Genomic DNA, 13,215 nt, shown 5'->3' on the forward strand with positions numbered 1-13,215 from the left:
AAGGAACTGCTGACACACTCCAGCCACATGAGGTCTAGCATTGTCTTGCATAAGGAGGAACCAGGGCCCAACCGCACCAGCATATGGTCTCACAAGGGGTCTGAGGATCTCATCTCGGTACCTAATGGCAGTCAGCTAGCTCTGGCGAGCACACTATGGAGGGCTGTGCGGCCAAACAAGAAATGCCACCCCACACCATGACTGACCCAGCGCCAACCGGTCAGGCTGGAGGATGTTGCAGGCAGCAGAACATTCTCCACGGCGTCTCCAGACTCTTTCACATGTGCGTGTGAACCTGCCTTAATCTGTGAAGAGCACAGGGCGCCAGTGGCGAATTTGCCAATTCTGGTGTCTCTTGGCCAAATGCCAAAGTCCTGCACGGTGTTGGGCTGTAAGCACAACCCCCACCTGTGGACGTCGGGCCCTCATACCACCTCTCATGGAGTCGTGTTTCTGACCGTTGAGGGCAGACACATGCACATTTGTGGGACTGCTGGAAGGTCATTTTGCAGGGCTCTATCTGGTCAGTGTCCCCCTGCTCCTCCTCTTGCACATAAGCGCGAGGTGCGGGTCCTGCTGCTGGTTGTTGTCCGCTCCTACGGACTCTCCAGTCTCTGATGTACTGGCTTCCCTCCTGGTAGCTCGCTCCATGCTCTGGACACTACGCTGACAGAAACAGCAAACCTTCTATTCTCACAGCTCTGCATTGATGTGCCATCTGGATGAGCTGACTCCTGACCACCTGTGTGGGTTGTAGATCGTCCATGCTACACTAGAGTGAAAAGCACCGCCAGCAATTCAAAAGTGACCAGAAACAGTGCAGCCAGGAAGCATAGGAACTGAGAAGTGGTCTGTGGTCACACCTGCAGAAACCACTCCTTTCATTGCGGGGTGCTCTGCTAAATATGTGCCTATAATCTTCTCACCCTTTTGCTATCCATTGTCAGCAACAGCATGTGAATTATTGTCAATTCAGTGTTGCTTCATAGTGGACAGTTTTTGCTTTACAGAAGTGTGATTGACTGGAGTTACACTTGTGTTTGTTTACAGTGTTCCTTTCATTTTTGGAGGCAGTGATACATCAAAACCACTGAGGGCAAATTATGTATGGGAAATGTACTCCTTCATTTCACACAGGTTGAGGAGTTTGTCTCAAAGGTCGTCATCTCCTACCGGTTCTGGTGAAAAATCTGGTCAGGCATGCGGAGGAGGCATACTAGGCAGGGACAAGGAGCCGATTCAGATTATTATATAAGTTAACCTGTGGAGTAAGCTTTGAATGGTTAAACACTGAAATCGAACGTTATTATATGACTAATTCTTTTAAAGATTAATTTTGGTGTTTCTCCACCCTATCTGAGCATGATGCTGGCACAGCGCCACCGGTTTGAGGTAGGTGGACTTGACAGTTTGATTTCACAGAAGTGTGATTGACTTGGAGTTACATTGTGTTGTTTAAGTGTTCCCTTTATTTTTTTGAGCAGTGTACATACAAAACCACTGAGTGGCAAATATGTATGGGAAATGTACCTCCTTCATTTCCACCATAAAGGTTGAGGAGTTTGTCTCAAAGTCGTCATCCACCCCGATTCTGGTGAAAATCTGGTCAGCAATGCGGAAGGAGGCATACTCAGCAGGGACAAAGGAGCCTAGATCAGATTCATTATATAAGTAACCTGTGAGTAAGCCTGTTGAATGGTTACAACACTGAAAATGAAGTTAATTATATAACTACATTCCTTTTAAAATTAATTTTGTGGTTTCTCCACCCACCTATCTGAGCCATGATCTGGCACAGCGCCACCTGTTTGAGGTAGGTGGACTTGCCGCTCATGTTGGGCCCAGTGATGATGACAAAGTTGCTGCCATCAGAGATGTAGCTGTTGTTGGACACGGGCTGCTGGCCAACGATGCGCTCCAGAATGGGGTGACGACCCTGCTTGATGGCCAGTGTGTCTGTGAACTCAGGACGCACTGCAGGCACAGAGAAGGAAAACAACTTTAGGAAGAACACAATACAATTCAAATTCATAATTACATGGTTAGAAAATAAATGTTTTACTCAGTGTTGAATTGCTGTGGATGACATTCAGTTGGGTTTGTTATTTTATCACATTTTATGAGAAAGTTCAAAACACTTCTAGCATGCAGTCGAAACAGACATCTACAGTAGCCGTGTCTTGCAGAAAAATTGGTCTGGTCAAATACAGTAATGGTTTCGTGACCAGGGTAATCTGAGAGTGAGATGACAGACAGAGAAGGCTGACAGTCAGCATGTGTCCCTCCAGAGATCCTGTTTCAGACAGCTGTGAGCGATTGGTCACCACCCACATGGTTATGGGAGCTGCTGCCCAGACAACTTAAGCTAGCAGGGCAACCAATGTTAAATAGAGAGCAGATCACAGCAGCCTCTTTGTCACTTATAGAGGAGAACAGAGGGTGCTGCTGCTGACACACTATTTACTCATGCTGCTATGACTGGCTGCTATGTGAGATGGATGAGTGGGTGGGTTTCTTCAGATACTGTCTAGACTCAGAGCGAGGTCACACCACTCCAGGGATAGCTTGAATCTGACTGGATCATATGGTTAGCGTGAACTATGAATTTGAGCAACACATACTTTTTGCAGATATGTAGGGAGGAAATTAATAATTGATTACATTTAACTTTCCTGCTTGACTTACCATAGTCTGAGATGGTGCATGCATTGGCTAGTGACAGAAGCATGTCTAGCATGGACACAGCATCAGACAGTTTGTAAAGACAGTGGATATGCTCATGAACTGTATTCAGCAGCTGACACACCACCCTGGAAAGAGATAGGTGGAAACAGTACAAAATTATATACAATGCCAAACCAAACTCAATAGCCCCATCTACTGGGTAAACAATAGTAAGTCAATCCAACTTCCCTCAGTTATATTTTATGACACATGATCATAACAGAAATAAAAAGGTAGGTTTGACAGACAGATCAAAGCAAAGAATACATATTTTTCTGTACACATTATACACTGAAAATGTAGCCTGATAATTGTGAGGCTGAAGCTGCTCTTTACTCACACATAGGACATGTGAAATATTTCCCTCAGGGCCTCATCACAGCGATCATTCATCTTCATCAGGTCTGCTGTGGTGAAGCTGTAGTTGTTCTTGTGCTTCGTCACCTGAGGAAAGTGTGAATAAAACACAGCAAGAATATGAAAATATATTACTATGGAAAATACCGAACAAGTTTTAGTGTAATATAGAGCCAAAGCAATTCTGACAGGTACAGCCATTTTAAACCATGAACATGAAGCTATATGACACTTTGTAATGGGTTTCTCTCACTTAAAGCTCTGTATCATCCATTCACCATTGCCACAGTCCAGCATTGCCAGGTACAGAGGTGTTCATCAAATAAGTTATTACCTTGATGAAGTCAGCTGGGAGTTCCCCATCAGGTAAAGCTACCCCCTCCAGTTTCATCTGGATGAAGAAGCCTCGAGCTGTGCTGAAGCTGGTGCGTATTGGCAAGCCATACTTCTCCCCCACCTGGTCAACCAGCCCTGTGCATCAACATGGGTCATTATGTAATTCCCACCAAGAAAGACTGACTGTAGGCTACACATAACACATCAGAGTGTTTGAAATCAATTAGGGATAATACGATAAGAGATTATACATTTGCATATCCCTTTAAAACATCATAACCATCTAGTGAACACCTGCAATGTCATCCACAATCTCAGTGTAGGCTCGCCGGGCGATGTCCAGGAACTCGTTGATGTTGGGGCGCACAGCGTAGCACTTCTGTGTGCGCATGTTGAGGCTCCCCTTCATGTAGCTGGTGTCATCATTAATCACTGACTTGATCTGCTCCAGGATCATGTCAAACCTGAGAACATAACATGATCAATGGAGACAATATGCCTGAGAGGTGTTCTACCTAGAGGCTTGTTAATGGAAAACCCAATCCCTTTAGTGATTATGTACCTGTTGTCTTCCAGTGAGCTGCTGTAAGCCTTCAGCAGAGCAGTGTTACAGTTCTTCAGCACCATCTGTTTACACAATACTGGTAATAAAAAGGCACATGGTACAACAACAGTAATGATTTTGAATATATTATAAGGACACCGAGCACTTACCCTCAGTGGTGGTACCAACTCCAGAGTATGCTTCAGCTGAATCACATGTGTAATCTTTGACTCTGCAACTTGAACCTTCATTGAGAGGAAAATTGACAGATTCTAACATTCCTCTCACTGTTCCATCATTATGGCTCTGACAAGTCTTTTATCTTCAGGAAACCATATTAAAAAAATCTATATTACATTACATTTAAGTCATTTAGCAGACGCTCTTATATGTACCGTTTCCTGCTTGGGGATCTGGACAAGAACAGAGAGCAGTTGGTCTATATCCAGAAAATGTCCAATGGCTGCAGTCACGGTAGAAATGAGCAAAGGAAATACACAAGTTCACACTAATCTGTACAGAACTGTCAATCAATATTGAAAACCTATCACTGTAATATAAGGTAATGCAGTTAGTAGCTGTTACTAACCGTTCTTTAAGCCAAAGAAGAGCTCCTCATCCTGTAACAGCTCTTGAATTGTGTCTAGACGTATGTTTATGGTATCGACATCCAGCAAGGGCTCTAGAATGTTAGAGCGCAGCCTCCTTCCCCCACCAGGGGTTTTGGTGTAGTTCAGCACCCCTAACAGGGTATGTTCACTCCTGCACACACACAAATGTACACACACACACGTCACATACTCTCTTGATGTAGTGACCATGTTTGAAATACTGATAAGTGAGACGGTTTCACATCCTTCTGCCACGCCACCATACCTGTGGTCCCTGTTGTTGACAACCAGCTCCAGGTTAGTGGCAGACGCTGAGTCAACCATGGCAGTATGCTCACTCCCTTTGAAGCTTACTTTCAGTGACTTTGGTGCATAGATGGAGTTCTGAATGAACTCAAAGTATTTCAGTAAAGCAGCCGCAGCTGCCAGGCAATAGTATCTGGGGATGAACACTGCAGTTTACTGGACAGGTTATTCTGCCTGATTGATTATTATGAAGTGACAGACTATTATTGTTGTGCTCTCTGAGCCCAGTGACATACTTAACTTGCACCTCCATAATAACAGTGCTGTACTCTGGTGCAGACAGTTGCTGGATGTATTCCAGCCCTTTTCTCTCATTGAAGTACTTTCTCTGGATTGCAGTGAAAGCTACTGACTGAAACAAAGAAGGTTAGGCAACAAATAACACATAAGACAAAAGTCTCACTTCAGCAGTATAGACAGACCACCTTTACTCAGTACCTGAAAGTTTTCTGTGATTAGGCTGTATAGCTTGGTCCCTTTGCCTTTCTCACTGGCAGTGTCTGGCATTAATATCTCGAGTGGCACCAGGATGTGAAGCTTGGTGATAACCTGATAGTGGATCAGAGACAAGTTTAACGCTCCTTTAGTACACTGAGATAACCATGCACTTAGCTAGGCTGCATGGAGATGGATTTGCCTGTCTCTCCCTGTTCTGAGATACTGAAGACAGTAAACCAATTCAGCCTGTTTGTTTATTATGTTCTACCTTGGCATAGGTCCCAGTGTCTGCAAACTGATAGAGGACCAGCTCTGGGCATTTCAGGTTGATACTGGCCATGCCAATCTCCCCCCTGGCCAACCCACGCCCTTCTACCACCGCCACAATCACAGAGGCAGCAGTGGCCGATGTCACAGAGGAGCAGCTAGTGGTCACTGCAGGGATGGAGAGAGCGGAATAATTCATCTCTCAAACTGAGACAGCCCAGCGAAAAACAACTCAGTTGCGTGTGTCTGTATTGCTTTACCAGAGGGTTCAGTCTGTGGCGTCCATGCAGGGTGTATGCCTAGAGCCCCAGCTAAGCCTGGGGTCCTCCCAAGTCTGGGGGTCCCCCCCATGAGTCTGGGGGTCCCACAGAATGAGGAGCCACTGGATGGTGGGACAGATGAACTTGTCCTTCCCCCTCTGAAGCTGTGAATCACTTGACCAGAGTCAAAGAAAGAGGCCATCAACTTGTAGACTACAACTCAATCTAAATAAGCCTGTCTGGCTAAGTGCTTTGTAGCCTAGATAATAAAACATATGAACATGCGTATAAGCCTTATTTTGAGAATTTAGCAGTCCTCAACTTTGCCAACATGATTTCCATTTCATCAGAATCGTTAGCTTTGCTATCTAGCATGCTTGTTTACATATCTAACGTTAAATAGTTTCTGTAGGCCTACCTCTTGTGAGCAGCCCTGCAGATGTTGATCCACGACCGAATGACACAGGCCCACTTTGTCCGCCTCGATGATCCAAAGGTGACAGCACCGAGCTTCTTCCGGAGTCCGTGGTGTTGCCAGGTGTCAACTCCTCTGTGCTACTTCGAAGCATTTAAAGAGTTTTGATGGTGATTCGGCAGAGAAATTTAGAGAAATTATAATAAATGTAGGACACGTCACAGTTTGTTAACCTCAAAGAAGCACTCGTTTATAACTTTCCCGCCACGTCAGGTCAGTGGGCGCGAGTCAACTAACTTATTCAGCGCACGAGCGTAATACCAGGCACAGTTCACACACACTCTAAGCTGCATTTGTAATTCCAAAGCAAACATTAATGGTGCTTCCACAACAACTGGGAACTCGGTCAAATCATCTTGCCATTGATACTCAGGTCGGAAAGTCGGGAGTTCCCGACTTGGAATTCCGAGTTGGATGACTGTTCAAAATATTTTCCCCAGTCGGAACTAGTTTATTTCCGAGTTTCCAGTTGTCGTGAACGCACTGAAGTCGGAGAAGACCGAGTTCCCAGTTGATTTGAATGCAGCAGTAGACCAGACCCAGCTGCTATATCACATTGGTATCTATGGGAGAGCCACCCCCTTAAATAGACCGAAACGGACAATTTTTTCCCAATGGTAAACGGCCTGAGTTTACCTATCTTCATTTATCCACCATCTTCGGCAGCATTTCGCCAGGTGGGTGGTGCTACACGTCTAGGTGGGCGTGGATTAAATGGCGAAGAGTTCACAACACCAGAGAACAAGACATCGGAACAAACAGAACAATATACATATTTTGTAAAAGATGTTGAGAAAACGACGGATATAAAGCAGTGTTTTAAAGGATGGACCCCAACATTATGTGATTGCGTTTAGAGGGTACAGCACTAATATTGGAAGACCTCATCTAAAAATCCTTCCTATTAGATACAGTACATTCAGAAAGTATTCAGATCCCTTTACTTTTTCCACATATTGTTACGTTACAGCCTTATTCTAAAATATTTGTCTCCCCTCATCAATCTACACACAATACCCCATAATGAAAAAGCAAAAACAGTTTATTGTAATTTTTTAAATAAAGAATAAACGGATATCATATTAATTAACAAAAGTATTCAGACCCCTTACTCAGTACTTTGTTGAAGCACCTTTGGCAGCGATGACAGCCTCGATTCTTCTTGGGTATGACGCTACAAATCAAATCAAAGTTTATTTGTCACGTGCGCCGAATGCTTACTTACTAACCAACAGTGGAAAAAGGGTATTAGGTGAACAATAGGTAAGTAAAGAAATAAAAACAAAAGTAAAAATGACAGTGAAAAATAACAGTAGCTAGGCTATATACAGGCACTGGTTACTCGGCTGATTGAGGTAGTATGTACATGTAGATATGGTTAAAGTGACTATAAACAGAGAGTAGCAGTAGCGTAAAAGAGGGGTTGGTGGGTGGCGGGACACAATGCAGATAGCCTGGTTAGCCAATGTGCGGGAGCACTGSTTGGTCGGGCCAATTGAGGTAGTATGCACATGAATGTATAGTTAAAGTGACTATGCATATATGATAAACAGAGATTAGCAGCAGCGTAAAAGACGGGTTGGGGGGGGGGGGGGGGCCAMACAATGCAAATAGTCCGGGTAGCCATTTGATTACCTATTAATGCGATAGTAGAGATGCGATAGTAGAGAGAACAGTCTATGAATGGGGTGGCTGGGGTCTTTGACCATTTTTAGGGCCTTCCTCTGACACCGCCTGGTGTAGAGGTCCTGGATGGCAGGCAGCTTAGCCCCAGTGATGTACTGGGCCATATGCACTACCCTCTGTAGTGCCTTGCGGTCGGATGCCGAGCAATTGCCGTACCAGGCAGTGATGCAACCAGTCAGGATGCTCTCGATGTTGCAACTGTAGAACCTTTTGAGGATCTGAGGACCCATGCCAAATCTTTTTAGTTTCTTGAGGGGGAATAGGCTTTGTCGTGCCCTCTTCACGACTGTCTTGGTGTGTTTGGACCATTCCAGTTTGTTGTTGATGTGGACACCAAGGAACTTGAATCTCTCAACCTGCTCCACTACAGCCCTGTCGATGAGAATGGGGGTGTGCTCGGTCCTCCTTTTCCTGTACTGCACAATCATCTCCTTAGTGTTGGTTACTTTGAGGGATACGTTGTTTTTCTGGCACCACCCGGCCAGGTCTCTGACCTCCTCCTTATAGGCTGTCTCGTCGTTGTCGGTGATCAGGCCTACCACTGTTGTGTTGTCTGCGAACTTAGTGATGGTGTTGGAGTCGTGCATGGCAATGCAGTCGTGGGTGAACAGGGAGTACAGGAGGGAACTGAGCACGCACCCCTGAGGGGTTCCAGTGTTGAGGATCAGCATGGCAGATGTGTTGCTACCTACCCTCACCACCTGGGGGCGGCCCGTCAGGAAGTCCAGGATCCAGTTGCAGAAGGAGGTGTTTAGTCCCAGGATCCTTAGCTTAGTGATGAGCTTTGAGGGTACTCTGGTGTTGAACGCAGAGCTGTAGTCAATGAATAGCATTCTCACGTAGGTGTTTCTTTTGTCCAGGTGGGAAAGGGCAGTGTTGAGTGCAATAGAGATTGCATCATCTGTGGATCTGTCTGGGCGGTATGCAAATTGGAGTGGGCCTAGGGTTTCTGGGATAATGGTGTTGATGTGAGCCATTACCAGCCTTTCAAAGCACTTCATGGCTACGAACGTGAGTGCTACGGGTCTGTAGTCATTTAGGCAAGTTGCCTTCGTGTTCTTGGGCACAAGTACTATGGTGGTCTGCTTGAAACATGTTGGTATTACAGACTCAATCAGGGACATGTTGAAAATGTCAGTGAAGACACCTGCCAGTTGGTCAGCACATGCCCGAAGCACACGTCCTGGTAATCCGTCTGGCCCCGCAGCCTTGTGAATGTTGACCTGTTTAAAGGTCTTACTCACGTCGGCTACGGAGAGCGTGATCACACAGTTGTCCGGAACAGCTGATGCTCTCATGCATGCCTCAGTGTTGCTTGCCTCGAAGCGAGCATAGAAGTGATTTAGCTCATCTGGTAGGCTCGTGTCACTGGGCAGCTTGCGGCTGTGCTTCCCTTTGTAGTCTGTAATAGTTTGCAAGCCCTGCCACATAAGACGAGTGTCAGAGCCGGTGTAGTATGATTCAATCTTAGCCCTGTATTGACGCTTTGCCTGTTTGATGGTTCGTCGGAGGGCATAGCAGGATTTCTTATAAGCTTCCGGGTTAGAGTCCCGCACCTTGAAAGCGGCAGCTCTACCCTTTAGCTCAGTGCGAATGTTGCCTGTAATCCATGGCTTCTGGTTGGGGTATGTACGTACAGTCACTGTGGGGACGATGTCCTCGATGCACTTATTGATAAAGCCAGTGACTGAGGTGGTGTACTCCTCAATGCCATCGGAAGAATCCCGGAACATGTTCTAGTCTGTGATAGCAAAACAGTCCTGTAGTTTAGCATCTGCTTCACCTGACCACTTTTTTATAGAACGAGTCACTGGTGCTTCCTGCTTTAATTTTTGCTTGTAAGCAGGAATCAGGAGGATATAATTGTGGTCGGATTTACCAAATGGAGGGCGAGGGAGAGCTTTGTACGCGTCTCTGTGTGTGGAGTACAGGTGTTCTAGAATTGTTTTTCCTCTGGTTGCACATTTAACATGTTGATAGAAATTAGGTCAAACTGATTTAAGTTTCCCTGCATTAAAGTCTTCGGCCACTAGGAGTGCCGCCTCTGGGTGAGCGGTTTCCTGTTTGATTATTTCCTTATACAGCTGACTGAGTGCGGTCTTAGTGCCAGCATCCGTCTGTGATGGTAAATAACCAGCCACGAAAAGTATAGCTGAAAACTCTCTAGGCAAATAGTGTGGTCTGAATTTTATCACAAGATACCCTACTTCAGGCGAGCAAAATCTAGAGACTTCCTTAGATTTCATGCACCAGCTGTTGTTTACAAATATGCACAGACTGCCCCCCCCCCCCCCCCCTTACCGGAGTGTGCTGTTCTATCTTGCCGGTGCAGCGTATATCCCGCTAGCTGAATATCCATGTCATCATTCAGCCATGATACCGTGAAACATAATATATTACAGTTTTTGATGGTAGGATATTCGTGATTGTACCTTGTCTAATTTATTGTCCAATGATTGCACGTTGGTGAGTAATATTGACGGTAACGGCAGCTTTCCCACTCGCCTTCTGCGAATCCTTACGGGGCACCCCCTCTGTGTCCTCTGTACCTGCATCTCTTCCTCTTGCCAATAACTGGGATGTTGGCCTTGTCGGGTGTTTGGAGAATGTCCTGTGCGTCCTGCTTGTTGAAGTAAAAATCTTTGTCTAATCCGAGGTGAGTGATTGCTGTCCTGATATCCAGAAGCTCTTTTTTGCCGTAAGATACGGTTGCAGAAACATTATGTACAAAATAAGTTACAAATAACGCGAAAAACCCCACATAATAGCACAATTGGTTGGGCGCCTGTAAAACTGCTGCCATTTCTTCCGGTACCATTTTAACCACTACAAGCTAGGCACACCTGTATTTGGGGAGTTTCTCCCATTATTCTCAGCAGATCCCCTCAAGCTCTGTCAGGTTGGATGGGGAGCGTTGCTGCACAGGTATTTTCAGGTCTCTCCAGAGATGTTTGATCGGGTTCAAGTCCAGGCTTTGGCTGGGCCACTCAAGGACATTCAAGACTTATCCTGAAGCCACTCCTGCGTTGTCTTGGCTGTATCCTTAGGGTTGTTGTCCTGTTGGAATGTGAACCTTTGCCCCAGTCTGATGTCCAGAGCGCTCGTAGCTGTGCAGCAATGCTCCCCATCCAACCTGACAGAGCTTGAGAGGTTCTGCAGAGAAGAATGCCAAGCTTGTAGCGGCATACCCAAGAAGACTCAAGGCTGTAATCGCTGCCAAAGGTTCTTCAACAAAGTACTGAGTAAACGGTGTCTCTTCACTTTCTGTGTGTTTCCTCACAGTCCCCACTGTTCCATAAGGTGTACTGTATATATTTTATTATATCTGATTCTACTGCTTGCATCAGTTACCTGATGTGGAATAGAGTTCCATGTAGCCGTGGCTCTATGTAGTATTGTGCACCTACCATAGTCTGTTCTGGACTTGGGGATTGTGAAGAGACCTTTGGTGGCATATCTTGTGGGGTATGCATGGGTGTCCGAGCTGCGTGTTAGTAGTTTAAACCTACACCTCGGTGCATTTCAGCATGTCAACACTTCTTACAAAAACAAGTAGTGATGAAGTCAATCTTGCCTCCACTTTGAACCATTTGAGATTTACATGCATATTATTAATGTTATTAAAGGGCTCCTGAGTGGTGCAGTGGTCTAAGGCACTGCATCTCAGTGCTAGAGGTGTCACTACAATCCCTGGTTTGATCCCTGGCTGTATCACAACCGGCTGTGATCGGGAGTCCCATAGGACGGCGCACAATTGGCCCAGCGTTGTCCGGGTTAGGGGAGGGTTTGGCCGGGGTAGGCCAACATTGTAAAATAAGAATTTGTTCTTAGCTGACTTGTCTAGCTAAATAATAAAAATAATGTTAGCTCTGTGTACACTTAAGGGCCAGCCGTGCTGCCCTGTTCTGAGCCTTTTGTCATTTTCTGAGGGCCCTCTTTGTGGCACCTGACCACAAGACTGAACAATAGTGTAACGGCATTCATCTTCCTCCTTGTCTGAGGAGGAGAAGTTAGAAGGATCGGAGGACCAATGCGCAGCGTGGTAATTGTTCATCTTATTTTAATGAAAAAAGTGAACACTACAAAATACAAAACAACAAAAGTGAAAAAACCGAAACAGTTTTGTCTGGTGCAGACACACAAAGACTGAAGACAACCACCCACAAAACCCAACAGAAAACAGGCTACCTAAATATGGTTCCCAATCAGAGACAATGACTAACACCTGCCTCTGATTGAGAACCATATCAGGCCAAACACAGAAATAGAAAATCATAGAAAAACGAACATAGACAACCCACCCAACTCACGCCCTGACCATACTAAAACAAAAGACAAAACAAAGGAACTAAGGTCAGAACGTGACAAATAGTCCAGGTGTGACAAAACTAGGGCCTGTAGGACCTGCCTTGTTGATAGTGTTGTTAAAAAGAGCAGCGCTTTTTTATGGACAGACTTGTCTCCATCTTAGCTACTGTGTTTTTACATTGACAGTTTACAATCCTGGGTTACTCCAAGCAGTTTAGTCCCCTCAACTTGCTCTATTTCCACATTATTTATTACAAGATTTAGGAGTTTAGTGAATGATTTATCACGAATACAATGCTTTTCGTTTTTGAAATATTTAGGACTAACTTATTCCTTGCCACCCATTCTGAAACTAACTGCCGCTCTTTGTTTAAGTGTTGCAGCGATTTCACTTGCTGTAGTAGCTGACATGTATGGTGTTGAGTCATCCACATACATAGACACACTGGCTTTACTCATAGCTAGTGGCATGTCATTAGTAAAGATTGAAAAAAGTAAGGGGCCTAGATAGCTACATTGGGGAATTCCTGATTCTTCCTGGATTATGTTAGAGAGGCTTTAAAGAACACCCTCTGTGTTCTGTTAGACAGGATACTCTTTAGCCACAATATAGTAGGGGGTGTAAAGCCATAACACATATGTTTTCCATCAGCAGACTGTGATTGATAATGTCAAAAGCCGCACTGAAGTCCAACAAAACAGCTCCCACAATCTTTTTTAATCATCAGTCGTTTGTGTAAGTGCTGTGCTTGTTGAATGTCCTTCCGTATAAGTGTGCTGAAAGTCTGTTGTCAATTTGTTTACAGTAAAATAGCATTGTATCTGGTCAAACACAATGGTGTATAGCAGCTTTCCACGAGAATGGGCTTTAAGTATGGCAGATGAACCTATAGCCATATTACG

General features: G+C 45.1%; 1 protein-coding gene across 2 annotated transcripts in view; it reads right to left on the reverse strand.

The window, feature by feature from the left end:
* Window positions 1-6,505, reverse strand: part of msh4 (mutS homolog 4) — an 8,268-nt gene extending 1,763 nt beyond the window's left edge. For both annotated transcript variants that reach the window (XM_023986655.2, XM_023986656.2), the window contains exons 1-16: window positions 6,262-6,505; window positions 5,844-6,017; window positions 5,585-5,751; window positions 5,317-5,427; window positions 5,115-5,230; window positions 4,838-5,011; window positions 4,551-4,723; window positions 4,357-4,424; window positions 4,132-4,206; window positions 3,980-4,044; window positions 3,712-3,881; window positions 3,416-3,552; window positions 3,065-3,168; window positions 2,686-2,810; window positions 1,774-1,974; window positions 1,531-1,649 (exon numbers count right to left, since the gene is read on the reverse strand). In XM_023986655.2, coding sequence (XP_023842423.1) covers window positions 1,531-1,649; window positions 1,774-1,974; window positions 2,686-2,810; window positions 3,065-3,168; window positions 3,416-3,552; window positions 3,712-3,881; window positions 3,980-4,044; window positions 4,132-4,206; window positions 4,357-4,424; window positions 4,551-4,723; window positions 4,838-5,011; window positions 5,115-5,230; window positions 5,317-5,427; window positions 5,585-5,751; window positions 5,844-6,017; window positions 6,262-6,412 — 2,130 coding nt within the window. In that variant the 5' untranslated portion in view covers window positions 6,413-6,505. The remainder of the gene's footprint in view (window positions 1-1,530; window positions 1,650-1,773; window positions 1,975-2,685; window positions 2,811-3,064; window positions 3,169-3,415; window positions 3,553-3,711; window positions 3,882-3,979; window positions 4,045-4,131; window positions 4,207-4,356; window positions 4,425-4,550; window positions 4,724-4,837; window positions 5,012-5,114; window positions 5,231-5,316; window positions 5,428-5,584; window positions 5,752-5,843; window positions 6,018-6,261) is intronic.
* Between the last annotated feature and the right edge of the window lie 6,710 nt (window positions 6,506-13,215).

The sequence above is a fragment of the Salvelinus sp. IW2-2015 genome, linkage group LG4q.2 (assembly GCF_002910315.2).
Source record: "Salvelinus sp. IW2-2015 linkage group LG4q.2, ASM291031v2, whole genome shotgun sequence".
Classification (NCBI taxonomy): Eukaryota; Metazoa; Chordata; class Actinopteri; order Salmoniformes; family Salmonidae; genus Salvelinus; species Salvelinus sp. IW2-2015.